The 22,149-nt window shown below is 40.1% G+C and overlaps 1 protein-coding gene across 1 annotated transcript; it reads left to right on the top strand.

Annotated features, from left to right (window-relative positions):
* The first annotated feature begins 314 nt into the window (after positions 1 to 314).
* LOC116217976 (ribonuclease inhibitor-like) lies at positions 315 to 21,282 on the top strand. Its single transcript, XM_042702782.1, has 7 exons — positions 315 to 334; positions 404 to 577; positions 9,041 to 9,214; positions 11,554 to 11,727; positions 14,427 to 14,437; positions 14,709 to 14,869; positions 21,139 to 21,282. The coding sequence occupies exons 1-7, from the start codon at positions 315 to 317 to the stop codon at positions 21,280 to 21,282; spliced, it is 858 nt and encodes a 285-aa protein (XP_042558716.1).
* Positions 21,283 to 22,149: the final 867 nt, after the last annotated feature.

Genomic DNA, 22,149 nt, shown 5'->3' on the forward strand with positions numbered 1-22,149 from the left:
AATTATTTATGAAGATACTTGACGTAAATGGCCTCTTCTTTCAGTAATTAAATAATCAGCAACCATTTATAACTCCATCATGACATCTCTCTTCTCTCTAGACTGTCAGACTGTAGTGTAACAGGAGAAGGATACGCTGCTCTGACTTCAGCTCTGAAATCAAACCCCTCACACCTGGTGGAGCTGGACCTGAGAGGGAACAACCCTGGACACGCAGGAGTGGAGCTTCTCACTGATCTACATTATTTACTTAATGATCCAAAATGTAAACTAAAGACACTGAGGTAAGAGAATTAAATAAAAAAAAGTCAAAAATGACTTTCAATGCAATTTCGTTCTAAGGTATTCATGTAAATATGTCTGCAGTTTAAAGTGGTTAATAAAATATTTCCTCTCTCCAAAGGTTGTTGAAAAGTGATGCTGCAGAGAAAGCCTGTGAGTATCTGACTTCAGTTCTGGGTACAAACCCCTTACTCCTGACAGAGCTGGATCTGAGTGGGAAGAAACCAGGAGACTCAAGAGTGAAGCAGTTCTGTGCTCTACTGGAGGATTCTCACTGCAGACTGAAGACACTTAAGTTAGTGGTTTTATTTTGTTTGATCTTTTTTTTTTCATTTTAAATCTGACAATTAAAAATAAAGAAAGTAAAATACATTCTTCTCTGTTTTACCCCAGTGTAATGAACAGTAGAAAAGCATTACTGTACTGTAGGGGGAACACGCACCAAATGTTAGAATATTTATGAATATTGATTCGATATTTTATTTACATCATATTTTAGTGCAGTGCTAAACCAACAGTTTACTGCAGAAGGAAACAAATAACAAAACTCACATTTTGACCGGAACAACTGGGGTACCTGGGATACATGGGACTGGGGCACCTGGGGTTGCAGGGTCAGCGACGGTTGGGGTTGTCGCGGCGGCGTCATCAGCGGTGTAGTCATCATCAGTGGCGGCGTCCTCGGTGGTGCCATCACCAATCGGCTTCGGCTTCTACATCAGCAGTTGGGTCATCGGCAGAAATTGTCGGTCAGGCTCAATGGCATGGCAGACTACTCATCTGTAGTGACGGCGCATCGTCACACATACTAAACAGACTTTTAAAATAATGTATTATTGAAATATGAAAATAATGTAAAAAGGTATTCTTTTCCCCTTGAGTTATTTATGAAGATACTTGACATAAATAGTCTCTTATTTCCTCTGAAGTGGTCTTAAGCCACTCAGTAATTAAATAATTAGCAACCATTTATGAATCCATCATGACATCTCTCCATAGTGCTTCAGTAGATTGAACACTGTTTCAATCGTAACATTTTCACACTTTCCACTCTTTTCCTACGGGCTTAACAACAGCAATATAATAGTGCTACTCTGACTTGAACTACAATAAAAACAAGCCTGAAATACATTTGTTTATGTTATACTCTATATTTAGTACATACATAATTCCCCCCGTCTCTGTCTCATTCCTTTTAATAACATAACAACTATTAGTATCCCTGTAGCAGCCAGAGCAGGATTGAAACGCTCTATTCTGTGACGTTAACAGTAAGAAAGTGGAGTTGCTGGATTGACTGTTTTTTGTTGATCACTGGCATCAGCTGAATTGCATTTTTACAGTCATCCATCTCACAGACCAATACAACGTCACACATACAGCACAGACAGCTGTAAATGCAAGAGTCTTTCAGTGTGAGTGTGTGTGTGCAGGGGCGGCCCTAGCACATTTGGCGCTCTAGGCGAGCTTCACTCCTGGCGCCCCCCTAACCCTAACCCCCCCCCCCCCCAAATACATTTATTTTTTTCCCCTACGAAAACGGAATTGCAACTTTCAAACGCTATTTTGCCCTGTAAGACTGAATTTCTTTCACATAAACACAACAAAGATCGCGACGATGAACAAACATTAATTCAAGAACAAATCACTGAGAAAATGTCACGCCTGTGCTGGACTACACTCCGGCCACGCCCCCTGTTCAAATGTTTATGGACACACACACACACCTCCACGTCATCTTCCCAATCGCCTGCAAATAATGTTTTCTTAGTCTTCTAAAAGTGAATCTAAAATTATATAACAACAGTATGTATTATCATCATTTGTTAAATGTAGCTATTAAGCATTTTGGTATATTTGGACAGCCTGGCATTTTTTTATTCCAAGATGCATAGCTCTTCATTAGTTGAATCATGTCTAATTAAACTGGCTAGCTCGCTCCACCAAAACTAAAGCTGTCCAAATTTGATTACTCAAACTTTTATGACGCAAAATGACGCAAATTGCGGTACAGCTGAACTTGAACTGATGTTTCGACTGAATGGCAATAACAAGGAACGTCACAAGTCACTGGCTAGCTAGCGTTAGCTAACTAGCAAGATTACACACATCCATTCGCTAAAGTTGACAATACAACACTTGGATTTTTACCAGTATTCCTCACTGAAGTTGCCGTGTTTGGCTTCCTTAATGGGTGTGCTATGCAACGAGTAAGATATGTGTAGTGTTGTTGCATTGGCTATTGGCTTCATATGTGCGCCCCTATTTTAATCATGTCTTTTTTGTATAATGTAGAATAAATGGACATATAATTTCTTATATACCGCCTCTGTAAAATCCTTAAAGAACTATGTGACAGGGAGTAGGAAAACTTTCAATGATAAGGTACATCTTTTCTTCTTAACTCCACTAAAGTGCCGGGGGCAATTCACGCATTCGTGAACGTTTTCTTATCTGGAATTCATTCTAGGCTAGAACAGGATTTAAGGATTTACCTTTCTCCTTGGCACGTTTCTCTTCTTCTTCCTTTCTTTTCTTCATAAATTGCGCCCCGGATGGCTTTTGCCTCTTCATTATTTGTGTGTGTCTGTGTGTGTGCGCACGTGTGTGCGTGTGTCTGTCTGACATACTTGTGGTTTTTAGGCCTAAGAATTTAGTGAAACCAAAAAGCTTGTTTCTATTGCAGTGTATCTATGTAACTAAAACAATAAAAATAAAAACTGTATTTTGTTTCCTGCTCTCTGTCTCTCCACAGACTTAATAACAGCAGTATAACAGAAAAAGGCTGTGCTGCTCTGACTTCAGCTCTCAGATCAAACCCCTCACACCTGATAGAGCTGAATCTGAGTGGGAATAAACTAGGAGACTCAGGAGTGAAGCACATCTCTGCTCTACTGCAGAATCCACACTGTAAACTACAGAAACTGCAGTAAGTAAACTGACCAAAGTGTGTATGATGATATATACTAAACAGACCATTATAGTCACAATGGAACTCCAAGAAATACCAACTATTGAGTTACAGATTCCATCAAGCAACCTGATATTTACAGTATCATACATTAAAGACATAGTATGTGTGATTATAATATCAGTATTATAAGTGTTGTCTGGGAAACCTATTGTTTTATTGTTGTTGTATCCTGCTGCTCAGAATCTATGGTTGGTCAGTTGTTATATTGGTCAGGTTAGGTTGTTGGGTATGAGTGTGACAGTGAGAAGATTGGCTGTTGTGGGAAGTCCCCAACCAATAGCACAAGGAATTTAATATCTTTTCCTGTGTATAACTCAAATTAAAAACAAGCCAAAACTACAATAAAAACAAGCCTGATATACATGTGTTTATGTTATACTCTATTTAGTGCAGAAATAATTCTTCCCTGCCTCTGTCTCATTCCATTTAATAACATAACAACTGTAACTATCCCTGTAGCAGCCAGAGCAGGATTGAAACTCTCTATGGAGTCTTAATTCTGTGACGTTACCAGTAAGAAAGTGAATGAGTTGCTGGATTGACTGTTTTTTGTTGATCACTGGCGTCAGCTGAATTGTATCATTAGTAGGGCTGGGCAACGATTAACATTTTTAATCGCGATTAATCGCATTAATCGCAAAATCCAATAATTAATTCAAAAGTAGTGTATAGCGCACTTTTATTTTAAATGTTCTGCCATATGAACGAAAGTGCCATAACATTTGTTGTGCATTTTGTTACGTGTATTCCTTATGTGTTTTGCCATCAAATAACGGATCAACTCAAATGTATCTTTTCAACAGGGTCTATTTTCAAAACAAACAAAAATCTCAACAATTTTACATGCATACATAACCTAATACAGACCACCCAATGTACCATTGTCCATTGTCCATTCCGATAGTCTGTTTGCGGATATCATGTCAATTGAAAGCAAAGCACGTTGTAATCCGTGTGGCAAACTGAACTCCGTCCGTTGGACTGTGGTATAAACTCACGGTCTGTATGAGCGCACCTTTAAACTCCGACAGTCCGTATGTGAAATGAAAACCGGCGTCAAGGAAACGTCGCAGGCTCCGTGACTCAAAGGCCTGTGGCCCAAAACCTTGAACGTCTCTGCGTCTCTCAGCATGTGTCACAAACGCCGACCGTCTCGCGTCTCTCCCAAGCATGTGGCCCAAACACCGACCTTCTCCCTCTGCCCGTCACGACCCTTCCGGGAATTCTATATCCTCTTTCTGAACCCCGTTGACCTGGCATGAAGCCTCTTAATGTATCAAATTAAAAGTCTCAATCAAACAGTGTCCCAACCAACACCCATCGATCACATGACAAAATAACATATATAATCACAGAAAACAAAGATACAATGAAGTAGAAATAAAATATAAATGCTTGTACATCACAAACAAGCAATGCAATTTCTGTGGTAACAGCAGAAACATTGTACTTTCTTCATGGAGCAGCATAACCAGTCTATTACCAAATGTCCCTGTTAGAGTGAGACACCAGAAAACACTTTCAGTCCAGTTTGTCAATTCCTAGAACTTGACACTTATTTTAAATGTACTGCCATATGAACTAAAGTGCCATAAAATCTGTTGTGCAAACAACCACTTAACATCAGCATTTGTATATAGTAGCAGTTAAATCAAATAAATTCTTTGTGTAAATCTCAATTTAAACAATGTTATCAAAGCAAACACAAAACTAAAGCTTATTGCCACTGCCAGGGCAATAATGTTAGAGTGTGGTGAAGCACCAAAAATGTGATTACATTTACGTAAACCAGAAAACGACAAACATAGAAGGAAGTTAGTCAAGGTGTATTTAATTGTAAAGACATTTTATATTTTTTAACATAGCTCTTCCCTTTGTACAGTCCTACAGTAGGCTATGAACGAGATTTACAGTTCAATCAGATTAACTCAACCAACAGCAAACGTGGAGGGTAACATGGGTTTCATGTGTAAACGAACCAGCTATTAACAATGCGCCATGATTCAGAAACCAGTTGGCCTAATTTAATTGAGAAAACTACGTTGAGGACCTAATCCTGAAAACATCAGCCCTCTCCTCGGAGAGAAAGAGCTAAAAAAATAACCTAACTAGCTAAAACTAACCCTAACCCAAAAAAGAACCAGAAAAAACTTTCAGTGCAGTTTGTAGATTCCTAAACATTTATGTTTTTTACTCCTCTGCACTAAACCAGTTGCTAAGGCACACCAGATTATTAACATTTTCAGATGATAAAGAGCGGGTGCACGTTGTAAAGCTGTCGCTTTTGCAGTCCTCTCCTTTTCATACAACTCGTGTATTCGCCGTGTAATGGTGTGTCTTGAGGGAATCTCATACCTGCCGTCATTTGTTGCGATTCTCAAAATGTTTCTCAGACCGACGTCTTCCACAATACTAATCGGCCTGCAGTCTGTAGCTATCCACTTCGCTATGGCATTGGTTAGCTACTCTTGCCTTTGTTTATCTATACTCCTCCCTGCATCTAACGTAGTCTGCCGAAGCCTCGCTCCACTGTGTGTTTGGTTGTATGATTTGCTGGCATCAACAGTGTGTTTAGCATTTAAATTATATTTAAGACTGGAAGTACTCCGGTGATAAGACAATTCATCTTGGCAGTGGTTACATATGACTTTGTTTCTTTAAGAACTTTAAATTGAAAATGGCCATTGAAAATCTCCGTACTCTTCTCCATGTTTGTTAAAGCGCCAATGACTTTCTTTTCCGGTTCCGCAGCAATCAGCAGCAGACTTTTACAAAATAAAAGCCTGTGAGCAACAGACTTTTACAATAATAAAATAAATAATAAAACCTGCGTTAACGCGCGGTAAAATAATCGTCGTTGATAATTAATTGATGCGTTAACGCAAGATTAACGCGTTAACGTGTTAACGTGCCCAGCCCTAATTATTAGTCATTCTTCTCACAGACCAATACAATGTCACACATACAACATAGACAGCTGTGCATGCAAAAGTATTTCAGTGTGTGTGTGTGTGTGTGTGTGTGTGTGTGTGTGTGTGTGTGTGTGTGTGTGTGTACCTAGGTTTTTCAGTAGTTCATCTCAATGAAGCCAGAATAAGGTTGTCTTTAAACTGATACATTTTTTCTGACCTAAACAAAAAATAAGATCTCTAGTGAGTTTCCTGCTCTCTCTCTCCCTACAGGCTTAATGACAGCAATATAACAGAAGAAGACTATTTTGCTCTGACTTCAGCTCTCAGATCAAACCCCTCACACCTGATAGAGCTGAATCTGAGTGAGAATGAACTAGGAGACTCAGGAGTGTATTTTATCTCTGCTTTACTGGGGAATCCAGACTGTAAACTACAGAGACTGCTGTAAGTAAATGGACAAAGTGTGTTTGATGAAGCATACTAAACAGACTTTTAAAATAATGAATTATTGAAATATGAAAATAATGTAAAAGGGTAGTCTTTTCCCCTTGAGTTATTTATGAAGATACTTGACATAAATAGTCTGTTCTTTCCTCTGAAGTGGTCCTAAGCCACTCAGTAATTAAATAATTAGCAACCATTTATGAATCCATCATGACATCTCTCCATAGTGCTTCAGTAGATTGAACACTGTTTCAGCCGTAACATTTTCACACTTTCCACTCTCTCTCTCTCCAGGCTAAATAACAGCAGTACAACAGCAGAAGGCTGTGCTTACCTGACTTCAGCTCTCAGATCAAACCCCTCACACCTGATAGAGCTGAATCTGAGTGGGAATAAACTAGGAGACTCAGGAGTGAAGCACATCTCTGCTCTACTGGAGAATACAGACTGTAAACTACAGAGATTGCTGTAAATAAACTGAGTATTTCAGTGTGTGTGTGTGTGTGTGTGTGTGTGTGTGTGAACCTAGGATTTTCAGTAGTTGCTCTCAATGAAGCCAGAATAAGGTTTAAGGTGATTTTTTTCAAGATCTTGAATTCTTGTCCTACTCTCTCTCTCTCTACAGGCTTAATGACAGCAGTATAACAGCAGAAGGCTGTGCTGCTCTGACTTCAGCTCTCAGATCAAACCCCTCACACCTGATAGAGCTGGATCTGGGGGGAAATAAACTAGGAGACTCAGGAGTGAAGCGCATCTCTGATCTACTGAAGAATCCACACTGTAAACTACAGAAACTGCTGTAAGTAAACTGACCAAAGTGTGTATCATGAAGCATACTAAACAGACCATTATAGACACAATGGAACGCCAAGAAATACCAACTATTGAGTTACAGATTCCATCAAGCAACCTGATTTGTACAGTTACATACATTAGACATATGTGTGATTATAATATCAGTATAATACATGTTGTCTGGGAAACCTATTGTTTTATTGTTGTTGTATCCTGCTGCTCAGGATCTTTGGTTGGTCAGTTGTTATATTGGTCAGGTTAGGTTGTTGGGAATGAGTACTTGCATGTGACAGTGAGAGGATTGGCTGCTGTGGGAAGTCCCCAACCAATAGCACAAGGAATTTAATATCTTTTCCTGTGTATAACTAAAATTAAAAACAAGCCAAAACTACAATAAAAACAAGCCTGATATACATTTGTTTATGTTATACTCTATTTAGTGCAGAAATAATTCTTCCCTGCCTCTGTCTCATTCCATTTAATAACATAACAACTGTAACTATCCCTGTAGCAGCCAGAGCAGGATTGAAACTCTCTATGGACTCTTAATTCTGTGATGTCACCAGTAAGAAAGTGAATGAGTTGCTGGATTGACTGTTTTTTGTTGATCACTGGCGTAAGCTGAATTGTATTATTAGTCATTCTTCTCACAGACCAATACAATGCCACAGATACAACATAGACAGCTGTGCTTACAGGAGTATTTCAGTGTGTGTGTGTGTGTACCTAGGATTTTTCAGTAGTTCATCTCAATGAAGCCAGAATAAGGTTATCTTTAAGGTGATTCATTTTTTCTGACCTAAACAAAAAATAAGGTCTCTAGTGAGTTTCCTGCTCTCTCTCTCTCTACAGGCTCAATGACTGCAGAATAACAGAAGTAGGCTGTGCTGCTCTGACTTCAGCTCTCAGATCAAACCCCTCACACCTGATAGAGCTGAATCTGAGTGGGAATAAAATGGGACACCTCGGAGTGTATTTTATCTCTGTTCTACTGCGGAATAGAGACTGTAAACTACAGAGACTGCTGTAAGTAAATGGACAAAGAATGTATGATGAAATATACTAAAAAGACTTTTAAAATAATGAATTATTGAAATATGAAAATAATGTAAAAGGGTAGTCTTTTCCCCTTGAGTTATTTATGAAGATACTTGACACAAATAGTCTCTTCTCTCCTCTGAAGTGGTCTTAAGCCACTCAGTAATTAAATAATTAGCAACCATTTATGAATCCATCATGACATCTCTTCATAGTGCTTCAGTAGATTGAACACTGTTTCAACCGTAACATTTTCACACTTTCCATTCTCTCTCTCTCCAGGCTAAATAACAGCAGTACAACAGCAGAAGGCTGTGCTGATCTGACTTCAGCTCTCAGATCAAACCCCTCACACCTGATAGAGCTGCATCTGAGTGGGAATAAACTAGGAGACTCAGGAGTGAAGCACATCTCTATTATACTGGAGAATCCACACTGTAAACTACAGAGATTGCTGTAAGTAAACTGAGTATTTCAGTGTGTGTGTGTGTGTGTACCTAGGTTTTTCAGTAGTTGGTCTCAAAGAAGCCAGAATAAGGTTTAAGGTGATTATTTTCAAGATCTTGAATTCTTTTCCTGCTCTGTCTCCCTACAGGCTTAATAACAGCAGTATAACAGAAGGAGGCTGTGCTGATCTGACTTCAGCTCTCAGATCAAACCCCTCACACCTGATAGAGCTGAATCTGAGTGGGAATAAACTAGGAGACTCAGGAGTGAAGCACATCTCTGCTCTACTGCAGAATCCACACTGTAAACTACAGAAACTGCTGTAAGTAAACTGACCAAAGTGTGTATGATGATATATACTAAACAGACCATTATAGACACAATGGAACGCCAAGAAATACCAACTATTGAGTTACAGATTCAATCAAGCAACCTGATATTTACAGTAACACACATTACAGACATATGTGTGATTATAATATCAGTATAATAAGTGTTGTCTGGTAAACCTATTGTTTTATTGTTGTTGTATCCTGCTGCTCAGAATCTATGATAGATAGATAGATAGATAGATAGATGGATACTTTATTAATCCCGAGGGAAATTTGGGTCATCCAGTAGCTTATACACATATACACTTATACACCTCACCGACATACATACATAAATCACATATACATACACATAGGGAGAACATATTCACACAGAGTGTTTCCAGATACAGGAAAGGGTCTGACCCTATTGTACAGAGTGCAATGATTTTGACAGTTTCGGTGTCCAGGAGGAAAGTGATCTTGTGCTGCTGGTGTGGATAGTGCAAAAAAATATAATGTTCTTGTGCTTGTGAGGATGGGTAGTGCAAGATAGTGATCTTGTGCTTGTGTGTGTGTTTGGAAAGTGCAAAGAGCAAAGTGATAGTGCAGAATATGTAAGTGGTAAAGTCTGTGCATGGGGCTGAGATGAGATGAGCAGGGGAGGGCAGACTGAGGTAGACTCATGCAGAGAAGTCCATCTCCCTCCCCCTCCCCTTCTGCGTGGCGTTAAAAAGCTGAATGGCCCAGGGGACAAAGGACTTCCTCAGCCTGTCCGATGAGCATGACAGTGACAGGAGTCTGCCACTGAATGTGCTCCTCTGTCTGTTGAGAGTTCTGTGTAGTGGGTGGTGGTCATTGTCCAAGATGGTCAGCAACCTACTCAGGGTCCTTCTCTCCGCCATTGTAGTGAGGCAGTCCAGTTCAGTGCCAACAACAGCTCCCACCTTCCTCACCAGCCTGTCCAGTCACCCTGCATCCCTCTTCTTTATGCTGCCTCCCCAGCACACCACAGCATAAAAAAGGACGCTGGCAACAACAGACTGGTAGAACATGCGCAGGAGTTTGTTGCAGACATTGAAGGACCTCAGCCTCCTCAGGAAGTAGAGTCGGCTCTGACCCTTTTTGTAGATTGCATCAACGTTGTCTGACCAGTCCAGTTTATTGTCCATATGAACGCCTAAGTATTTGTATGTGTTGACCACCTCCACACTGACCCCCCCGATGGAGACTGGTAGCAGAGGAGGCTGCTACCAGTCAGTTAGTGGTCAGTTGTTATATTGGTCAGGTTAGGTTGTTGGGAATGAGTACTTGCATGTGACAGTGAGAGGATTGGCTGCTGTGGGAAGTCCCCAACCAATAGCACAAGGAATTTAATATCTTTTCCTGTGTATAACTAAAATTAAAAACAAGCCAAAACTACAATAAAAACAAGCCTGATATACATTTGTTTATGTTATACTCTATTTAGTGCAGAAATAATTCTTCCCTGCCTCTGTCTCATTCCATTTAATAACATAACAACTGTAACTATCCCTGTAGCAGCCAGAGCAGGATTGAAACTCTCTATGGACTCTTAATTCTGTGATGTCACCAGTAAGAAAGTGAATGAGTTGCTGGATTGACTGTTTTTTGTTCATCACTGGCGTAAGCTGAATTGTATTATTAGTCATTCTTCTCACAGACCAATACAATGTCACAGATACAACATAGACAGCTGTGCTTACAGGAGTATTTCAGTGTGTGTGTGTGTGTACCTAGGATTTTTCAGTAGTTCATCTCAATGAAGCCAGAATAAGGTTGTCTTTAAGGTGATTCATGTTTTCTGACATAAACAAAAAATAAGATCTCTAGTGAGTTTCCTGCTCTCTCTCTCTACAGGCTTAATTACAGCAGAATAACAGACAAAGGCTGTGCTGATCTGACTTCAGCTCTCACATCAAACCCCTCACACCTGATAGAGCTGAATCTGAGTGGGAATAAACTGGGAGACTTCGGAATGTATTATATCGCTGTTCTACTGGAGCATCCAGACTGTAAACTACAGAGACTGCTGTAAGTAAACTGACAAAGTTTGTTTGATGAAGCATACTAAACAGACTTTTGAAATAATGAATTATTGAAATATGAAAATAATGTAAAGGGTAGTCTTTTCCCCTTGAGTTAATTATGAAGATACTTTACATAAATAGTCTCTTCTTTCCTCTGAAGTGGTCTTAAGCCACTCAGTAATTAAATAATTAGCAACCATTTATGAATCCATCATGACATCTCTCCATAGTGCTTCAGTAGATTGAACACTGTTTCAATCGTAACATTTTCACACTTTCCACTCTCTCTCTTTCTACAGGCTTAATAACAGCAGTATAACAGCAGAAGGCTGTGCTGCTCTGACTTCAGCTCTCAGATCAAACCCCTCACACCTGATAGAGCTGCATCTGAGTGGGAATAAACTAGGAGACTCAGGAGTGAAGCACATCTCTGATCTACTGGAGAATCCAAACAATAAACTTGAGAAACTGGAGTGAGTAAAAATGTTTTGACATAATGGAACAGTGAACATAAATTGATGATAATAGGTTTTGTACAACCCATTAACCCAGACTCAATCTCTGTAGACATTTCATATTGACAAGACAGAAACTATATGTGCATCAAACAGCAAGACATTGACATTTACATTTAGTCATTTAGCAGACGCTTTTATTCAAAGCGACGTACAAGGGAGAGAACAATCAAGCTACGAGCAATAGAGATCTAGTGTAACAATAAATACTATTTAACATAAGAAAGAGAAAAAAGTGCAGGAATGTAACTTAGATTAGATTGCCATACTTGCACAGACGGCAGTGCTAAACTACGCTCATTAGACGAGTGCAGCATCCTGGGCTTAACATTTGCCCTTACAAGGGCATTTAAGTAGGTGGGAGCAGAACCAGTAATCACTCTGTAAGCAAGCATTAGTGACTTGAACTTGCCTGTCTGTTGGTCTGTCTACTTGTCGGTCTTTTGGTCTGTCTGTGTGTCTGCTTGTCTGTCTGCTTGCTTGTCTGTTGAACACCAGAAGGAGCAAGAGATAAAAAGTCAATTTTGATATTGATGTTGCGGTGTATGGCCTGTTTGGCTGGAAAAGCCAACAGTTCCGTTTTAGCCAGATTAAGCTGAAGATGGTGATCCTTTATCTATGTGGATATATCAGAGGGACAATCCGAGATCCGCGCCAAGATAGTGATGTCGTCACGAGGGAAAGACATACAGTTGGGTATCATCTGCATAGCAGTGATATGAAAAAAGACAGAATCTTTATGTGCATCAAACAGCAGGGCAGAAACTATATGTGCATCAGTCAGGGACGGCCAAGAGTGTTCTGTTCTTTTTTTGCATGTTTTTCTGTTGGGGTTCTTAGTGGAGGAAACCCCTTGTGAACACGGGGAGAACATGCAAACTCCACACAGTGGATTCCCGATGTGGGAATCGAACCCATGACCTTCTTGCTGTGAGGCGGCGGTGCAAGCACCTGAGCCACCGTGCCACCTTTGGTGTTTTGGTGATTTTCGGATCTTTTAGTTTAACTTTTGAAAATAAATCCTACATTTTGTCTGCATCTGGTCTGCAATTGGGTCCTTTCCTGCCGAACCCTGACAGAACCATGATAAACAGCAACAAAAAAACAGGCCAAGGTCAAAACACAGAAAGCCAAACAGGACCTAGGGATGCCTAGAAGTAAACAGGAACACACATTTTCAGGATCAACATGAGCTCAGAAGATTTAAAGGAATGAGAGACTTCACAAGGAACACAGAGGGATGTGTAGTACCAGCAGTATTTTACGATCAAGTGCAGTTACGACTCCCTAACACCAGGGGCAGTATACTGATTTTTGCCAATTCCTGTTTAATGGCTGAGGAATTACTCTTATCTGGACAGGAACGTATATTTGTATTTGTGAGGGCAGTTCTTGAACATAAAGTAATTTGGTATAAAAAAGACAGATTTGACAATATTAAAATACGAGAACATAGAAAAAATATAATTTTCTAGTGGTCTGTCAGGTCAAGTTTAGTGTGAGAAACGTATTCCTTAAGGTGAACTAGAGCAGCTCCATCCTGCCTTTGATGCTGGAGATTATCACAGTACATTCTCCACTCACCTCAGTCATGATGGAGATTATCAGTACATTATCCACTCACCTCAGTCATGAGATTATCAGTACATTCTCCACTCACCTCAGTCATGAGATTATCACAGTACATTCTCCACTCACCTCAGTCATGATGGAGATTATCACAGTACATTCTCCACTCACCTCAGTCACGACGGGCATTTGTTTTTATGGGCTTCAGTGTTGAGAGAATATTTATCATTTTGATAATAACCATTTTTATATATGTATTAATGATTTTGTGAATTGGCTGGTTTGCCAAAATTGTACAAGCAGACATATCCACTTCCAATCGTCTCAAATCATCACTACCCACACATCACACCTAATTAGATATCCTGTAGAGCAAATATAGAAATTATCTCTGCCCTGGAATATGGACTGTTTGAGAATGTTAATAGTTGTCCATTAGAAATAATGTTTGGGAGAAAATCATACTCTCACTCCCAATTTAAATTGATGGTCTCTCTCTCACACACACACATGTTATTAAAGAGCAGATGATCGTAAACCAACAGATGTTGAAATGTTGTTTGTGTTTTGTTCACTTACAGATTGGACCCTTGTGTATTGGAACAAGCCTGGAATGTCTGGAACTTGTTCAGTTGAAAGAAAGAAGACCAGTGGTGTCTCTACATCAGGGGCAGATGGGGCCCATGCAGGTCATTTACCAGAAGACAACAGTAGCGCTGTCTGATACATTCCTAACATCTTCCTGTACAGATAAAGGTTTATAATAGTATTATAGCACTTACTGCAAATGTGTGGATTGTAAATATTGCTGACTGCTTCTGAAATATGATTAAACTGTTATTGTTTTGGACATTTGTGATCCTGTAATCTGTTACTGGTGTTTAAAGAGCCCAGACATGGCTGACCCAAACCTCAGTGTTCAGTGGGAGAGCTATAGCTGTGATAGTCTCATAACCCTGAGCAACATGCCTCCCCAATATTCAGAAGATATTGTAGATGCCATGTCTGTACTGAAATAAGCCAAATGATGATTCACTGTTTTGTATATGTACACATATTGGAACACCTTGTGGGACTATTTGAGATAGACTCTTGACAAGTAAGTTTGGTTAACAATACATGTATTTACGTAATAAAATATGCAAACTGGGCACTATGTGTGTGTGTGTGTGTGAGAGAGAGAGAAAGACGCAGAGAGAGAGAGAGTTTAAGAGATAGACTAGTAAAGAATTATAACACCATAAAGAAAATAAGGATAAATGATGAAGATAAAAGAGGCAGAGGGATGAAATTAAAAAGAGAAAGGAGGGAGAGAGACCGATAAGAACTAGCTGCAGGAACTCTGGCTGCCCATTTTGCCCACGATTCAGGACACCGCAACCCTTATGGTAAAAATGCAGGTAAAAATGCAGGAGACTCCAGGGCCATCAGCAGCAAAACTGTGGGTCCTCTAGTAGGGGGCAAACAGGCTGCTGGAATCCAGACTGACACTGGCTGTACCAACCCCTGGGGCGTCTTCAGTGATGTTGAGGTCAGTCTCCCCCAACGATGGCGATGACACCGGTGGTGGCAAAACGTAAAAAGCCTTGGCCTCAGCAGCATGGACGGATTAAGAAACCACGGGCCCCTGGGCCTGGACATGCTGAAGGCCTCCCCCCCCCCCCTCCTCCGCGAAAAAAAAAAATTTGTGCTCCCGCAAAACACGCACGCACACACAAACACAACCAATGTGTTGGATTTTACGGTCGAATTAGATACTTTGGCTATTGTATTGGGAAAGTAAACAGGTCAAAGTTTACTCCGTAACATCCACCTTCGGTGCACTGTCCCGCTATTGTTTCTGATATTACATGTGACAGGGCAACAGCCGAGGGATTCTTTTCCAAATTGAAACTGATTAAGACCTACCTGAGGGGCAGCATGGGGCAGGAGAGGCTGAATGGGCTGGCTATCCTGTCCATTGAAAAATCAAATCATGCATCACCACTTTTATGTTTGAAAGGCGTCGTTTGGCAGGTGTAGCCTACTGTGCCTGCTTGTAGGTCTTGACTTTCAGATTCTGCGCCTAAACTAGCTATATCGTATCTTCTCATCACATGATCAAATAGAGACTTGACATTGGACAACAAGATACATATTACCCAGCAATTATCATTGCATATCTGTATATGACAAAAATAACAAAGAAAATAAGAAATTATTAATTTAATTGAATCGTTTTTTTAATAGTTTCTATAGTGTATGTACGATAAGCATATATTTTTGTTACAGATTGCTACTGACGATTTCCCCCTAAAAATGATAAAAACCATGACAGAGACAGGTTTGCCATTTTGAGTATATATATAGCATAAGGTATCCTTGGAAGTCCCAAAGATATCATGCATGATCACTGTCGCATAAATCTAGCTTTTTCTAACACAGCACAGATACACTCAATTAAAGCCCTTAGCAAATGAATAAAATACACCTTTTTCAACCACAAATAAGAGATAAATAACACTAACTTCACGCAGAGGCTCTGGCCTAGGGGCCCCCTGAGCTCATGGGCCCCTGGGCCTGGGCCCGGTAGGCCCGTTCATTAATCCATCCCTGCTCAGCAGGCAGTGATGTTCTCCAACCACAACACCCTTGGCCTCAGCAGGAAGCGATGGTCTCCATGAGCTAAGCTCTGAAGCGGGCTGCAGTGGCGTGGCAGCCCCACCCCTCAGCTCACGATGACCTGGTTGAAGACTTCGGTGGCGGGAAAACCTCTCCAGGGAGGGTGAGATCTCAGGGTCCTCTTGAGACGCCAGGGTCATGGCTCCTCACGTGCTATAATAATAATAAATAATTATAAATGAGTAGTATTATTATTATTGCTAATCTATCCCTTGACATGGCTTGGGGTAAAGTTGTCAAAGAAAGCCCATGGTGACACACAGCCCAATGAAGGCTTTCATCTCTTTCACTGTAACAGATGTCCACTTACTGCTGGTTGGAGTTTCGCACCTGATTTGTTCCGTATACGGATTTGTCTCCATCTCAAATCCCAACCACAGCTCTTCTGTGAAAAGTTTGGAAAACACCTGTAAACACCTGTTCCCCGTCATATTGGAATCCAACAAACTTCCTGAAATCCTTGTCCTCCTCTAACACGTCTCTCATCCACTGAGCCTCGGCTGGCAGGTCAGAATCATAATCTGGGTCTGAATCTGAATCATCTAATCAGCGGTCGCCAGCCATGATCACAGTCTTTTAGACATGTATGTTTTACTTCATTTTAGGATTTACCCTGAGAGACCTGCCCACAAGTCTTTGTATCAAAATATCATGATCAATAGCAGTGTCTGTAGTACTCAAGATCCACAACACTACCCTAACCAACCTTTAAGCATTTAATATCACGATCAATAGCAGTGTCTGTAGTATTCAAGATCCACAGCATTACCCAAACCAACCTTTGTTCTCAGCATAGGACTGTCACCCAGAGGTTGATGCAATGTAGCAAAACACCAGAGAAAATATTAATAGTTTAAATAATTATGTTCACATTTGCTGTTTGATACGTGATGTTAGATGTCATCCAGTCCTGAAAGAGAGTCCCTGATTACAAGGGGGTTCCAGTTAATAATAGATCACTGTGAAGTAAACAATACATTAATATTCACCAGACCAACGTCTTACAGGTTATTGATGGATTTGATCATTTAATGATAACTGATTGTGATCCACTATTCTTAAAACAACCACACTGCAGTTCAAATGGTTGTCTTTGCACCAGGTCTAACTTAGTAGATTTAGGACCAGGCACACTGCACCCCCTGGTGGTTATTTTGTAAATAGTTTAAAGATGGCCTCCTTTTCATCTTTAGTGACGATATCTCATGGAGGTGAAGCCAGTCAGCTCTCATCGTGTGGCTGAAACAAGGTACTGCAGATATATAACTCATTAACCCTCTACTGCATGAAACGTTATCTATAGATTAAGTATATATATGTATAATGTATTTTTAATAGGCTACTTAGAATGGTTTAAGTAATGGACAAATGGAAATACTTTGGATATTTTTTAAAAGGAGGTAGTTGGTAAGTTGTTGTCATGTGCCAGGTGTCAAGGGTGAAATTCACGTGAAATGAAGATTTTATATTTTTTGTTTCATTAAAAATCTTTTAAAAATACACCATAGAAGGCTGGCTAAGTCCGTATAAATGTGACTCTACTGCCTACTATAATAGGTGTCCTCATAATGAACAAAGCAATGTACCAAAAGGAAAAAAACAAATACTTGTCAGAGGACACCATAAAAATCATTCCAGTAGCATTCAGTTTCCAAGGCCTGAATCATCTGGACAGCAGAGGAATAGAGAAGAGATGACAGTACCACTATTGACCACATGGGGGCGAGCGCTACACAAGAAACTTCACAAGAATCAATCATCTGCACAGTCAAAATGACACTAAAAGTCATCAACAGTCAGATAACAGTAGTTGTTGTTAGTAGAGGAAGGTAGAATCATGTGTTTTCAATACTGTAGATCTGTCCAAAAAACAAGCATATGATATGGAGAGCTAAAGAGACTGATTAAACCCAAGGAGCTGTGACAAGGCAATCCAGGCCTAATTTGGCTATGTGCCCCATGAACAGTGCCCTCCAGAGTTATTGGCACCCTTAGTGAATATGAGCAAAACAGGCTATGAAAAAATGTCTTTGCTGTTTATCCTCGTGGTCTTTCACTCAAAATATTCACAAAAATCTTACCTTTTCATTGAAGTAAAATTATTGAAAGACATTTTTTTTTACATTAGACCCAAGAACACAGTGGCGTTGTGCAATGAAAAGTTATTGAGCAGCACAAATCAGGAAATGGATATGAGAAAATCTCAACTATCATGGCAATAAGTAAGAAGTTTAAAGCGACAGGAGAAGAAGAAGAGAAGAATCAGCCTGGAAGAGGACGTGTGTGTACATTGACCGAAATCACAGTACCCCTACCTAAACCTAAACCCAGAACATTTGTAATGAGCTGAAGAGGAGAGTCCACAAGTGTCGACCTCGGAATCTGAAGGATCTGGAGAGATACCGTATGGAAGAATGGTCTAAGATCCCGTGCCATGTGTTCACCAACCTCATCAGGCATTATAGGAGAAGATTCAGAGCTGTTATCTTGGCAAAGGGAGGCTGCACAAAATATAAAATGAAGGGGTGCCAATAATTGTGGCACACATATTTTTGAGAAAAATATTTGTTTCATGATAAGAATTTAATGTTTCTTTCAATTATGTTACTTCAATTAAAGGTTAGATTTGTGTGAATATTTTGAATGAAAGATCATGGGGATAAACAATAAATAAATGTTTTCGCATCTCGTTTTGCTCATTTTTACTAAAGGGTGCTGTCATGGACAGAAAGTTCCGGCCTGCCAGAAGTTCCGGATGACGTTACGCTCAGCTGTTTTGCTCTTTCACGTGAATGATATAGAATCTTCATAGCTAGGTGCTACTGCTAACTAGAGGTGGGGACTTGCTACGTGCCTTCTCAACTTGTAATGCAGCAATTAAATATCACCAATTAAATATCAGCCTAAACTGGTCTTGGAAAATTACACTAAAATGGCTTTGTTGTCATTGCAACCATTTGTGCCCTAAATGGCCATAATCATTTCTATGTTCATGGAAGTTCTTGCATGTATTGTGTACATTTACCACATGTATGCCAGCATGCTCATCCTGACGTATATCTGCTATGTTGCTAAATGTGTGTAAGCAATCGAGAAAACCTGTAATATACTTTCTGTTTTGCACCATGGGTTAACTGTTTTCGAAGACATCATCTACAGGTATCAAATACATCACGTAAGCACCGGGGGGTTGGACTGTGAGTTCTTGCTGTGCTAACACGCCGTGGTTTGAAACCTTTCACTCAAAGATCTGAACCCCCTACCAAATGATTCTCAGCCTCACTCTCAGTTTTCAGTTTCACATGTTTACACAACACTTTAGAAACACATGATCCACTTTCTAGCTGAAGCCAGAGAGGCCGAAGGCAGGATTTTTGAAATACCAAGGTCAAAAGTGTCTGCATGTGAGCTCCTGTTCCCTTTCCAAACGTTAGTTTAGTTTGTTCAATAGTTAGTGAGTCTGTCATTGTTCTTCTCTATGGGAATAAAGACACTAATGGGTACATTAGGCAAAAACATGGAGTCAGCATGCACCGCCTTAAGATACACACACACACACACACACACACACACACACACACACACACACACACACACACACAGACACACACACACACACACACACACACGTGTGTGGTCTGCTTCCTCTCTTTTCTCATACAAGGAATGCATCTTCTGCTCTTCTGTTTATGTCCTGGTCATCCGGCAGAAACATAGAGGCAGATGATTTATTTTGAGTCAATAGTGGTTGTGGGTTTTTGAGTTTTTGTGAGCTGTGAGAACCCAGGGGTATGTTCGTGAATGAGTTTAGCCATTCTGCTACTTGTTGATAAATAAAACACTCAGTTTGAAAAAGACCCTTGTCTGCTTCATCTCTTTTATCATACAAAGTATGAATCTTCTGTTCTTCTGTTCATGTCCTGGTCATACTGTGACCAAGCACACTGTTTTAATGATTCTGAATATGTAATGATTGGAAATGGTGATGCTGACCAAATAAACTGTGAATGTTTAACAATTTGTGTCAATGTTGATGTAAATGTAGCCTATTAATATGTGGTGATGACGTCACACAGGGAAAAGACTGAGTTTATACCAGGTATGGCTCTCTTTATGTGAGTCAACCCATGGAAGTCATTTGTGTCAAGGAAGCTGGACCAATGAGAGTTTACTTTAGTCACATGACATGATACATGATGAAGCTGGACCAATGAGAGTTTACTTTAGTCACAGTGACATGCTACATGATGAAGCTGGACCAATGAGAGTTTAGTCAGTAGGTTTTTAAAGAATGTATTCAATATACATGGAAGAAAATGCATTACATAGACAAAAAAAGATTGAGAATTTGTTTTTGTTTTTGTTACATATGAAACACATATCAAACAAGCACCCTATAATCACTTTAAGATATTTTACAGTAATCATTAGCTCACTGGAACATTTGAATACCAAAACACCACATGATTCACCTAAACAAGTTACCTTAAACAAATTAATTAAACACTCACTCCTACAATAAAATAATCTATAAAGTAAAATGAACAATTTAAAAAAATCAGCTATGAAAAATGTAATTGGATATGGCAGAACGATGAAAATGTCAGACTTCTGGGAAGGTTGTTTCAGTAAGTGGATAACCATAGTCTTAAATCAACATCACAATACCTTTCAATAACCCCATAAGATGCCCAACCATATTATAGAATCGCGTGCGTGCGTGCGTGCGTGTGTGCGTGCGTGCGTGTGTGTGCACAAAAATACATATTGCAGTTGTAATACCTCAGGGACAGAAAGGAAGAGCACATCTTTAAAATGTACACACAGTAAAAAGAAAACGTATCTCAACTAAGCACTAATTACCCCAATACTACCCACTTATAACCCACTTATTACCATAATACTACCCCCTTATTACCATGATTGTAGGTTAATTGTTGTGTTTTACACTTTAATAAGTAATATGTTACATGTGCAGTCAGCCAAGAGAGGTTGCTACCCAAGACAGTTGTGAGTTATGAGTTCAGTCAGCCAAGAGAGGTTGCTACCCAAGACAGTTGTGAGTTATGAGCTGACGAGTGCAGTCAGCTCAGCCTATGTGTTTCCCTGGTGAGGCTGAGCCCGTTGTTCCCTCCCCAGTTTGGGTCTCCTGGCACAGGCATGACTAGAGCATGGGATGCACCTCCTGGCACAGGCATGACTACAACATGGGATGCACCTCCTGGCACAGGCATGACTACAACATGGGATGCAGTTTGGGTCTCCTGGCACAGGCATGACTAGAGCATGGGATGCAAAGCTGCTCTATGAACATGTGGCTCTTCTTCATTAACCACTCACCCCTTTATTCACTCTTCTCCTGCCATAGACACAGCTGTTTAATGTCTCACTCTTCTCCTGCCATAGACACAGCTGTTTAATGTCTCACTCTTCTCCTGCCATAGACACAGCTGTTTAATGTCTCACTCTTCTCCTGCCATAAACACAGCTGTTTAATGTCTCACTCTTCTCCTGCCATAAACACAGCAGTTTAATGTCTCACTCTTCTCCTACTGTAAAGACAGCTGTTTAATGTCAAATGGCATGTTACATTTTCATTATAGGAGATTGGAGACTTGGTTCCTGTGTGGATCGTTTTGATTCTTGTAGCCCTGGTTGTCGATCCATGCTGTAAGGGTGTTGAGATCAGCAGTTGTCATGACATTCTTGCCTTGAAATAGGTTGAACCATTTCTGTACCATCATTTTTGAATGTTGCTGAAAACTACTTTTAAAAATCCCAAGCCTGGTTTTACTGATTTGCCTGTTCTGGAAGTCTTTGAAGTTCTTGGTACTACATAACATGACTCTGGGCATTGCACCTAGGATGGTCAGTTTGAAGGTGCCCACAACATCATCGGCGCTTATTGCAGTAGCTAAGCTCTCCCTGAAGTTTGGTGATTTTGTACTAGGAAACTCACGATGTAGTTGTGCAGGCACGTAAACGGTAGGAAGTTTAAGGCCATGATATTTTCTCACATCAGAGATCAGATTGGTATTCAGAGGAGAGGAGTTTGTTGCTACTTCAAGCATGGCTTCAGCTAGTTTGCTGTTCTGGTTAGATTGTCTAGCTCCCAATATGCTGCTCACTGGTGGCTGGTGATCTGCATTG

Source organism: Clupea harengus, chromosome 20 (genome assembly GCF_900700415.2).
Source record: "Clupea harengus chromosome 20, Ch_v2.0.2, whole genome shotgun sequence".
Classification (NCBI taxonomy): domain Eukaryota; kingdom Metazoa; phylum Chordata; class Actinopteri; order Clupeiformes; family Clupeidae; genus Clupea; species Clupea harengus.

Coding starts and splice junctions, on each gene's coding strand:
- LOC116217976 (XM_042702782.1), top strand. CDS start 315: ATGACTTTCAATGCAATTTC. Junction 335..403: donor ATGACTTTCAATGCAATTTC/GTTCTAAGGTAT, acceptor CTCTCTCCAAAG/GTTGTTGAAAAGTGATGCTG. Junction 578..9,040: donor TGCAGACTGAAGACACTTAA/GTTAGTGGTTTT, acceptor GTCTCCCTACAG/GCTTAATAACAGCAGTATAA.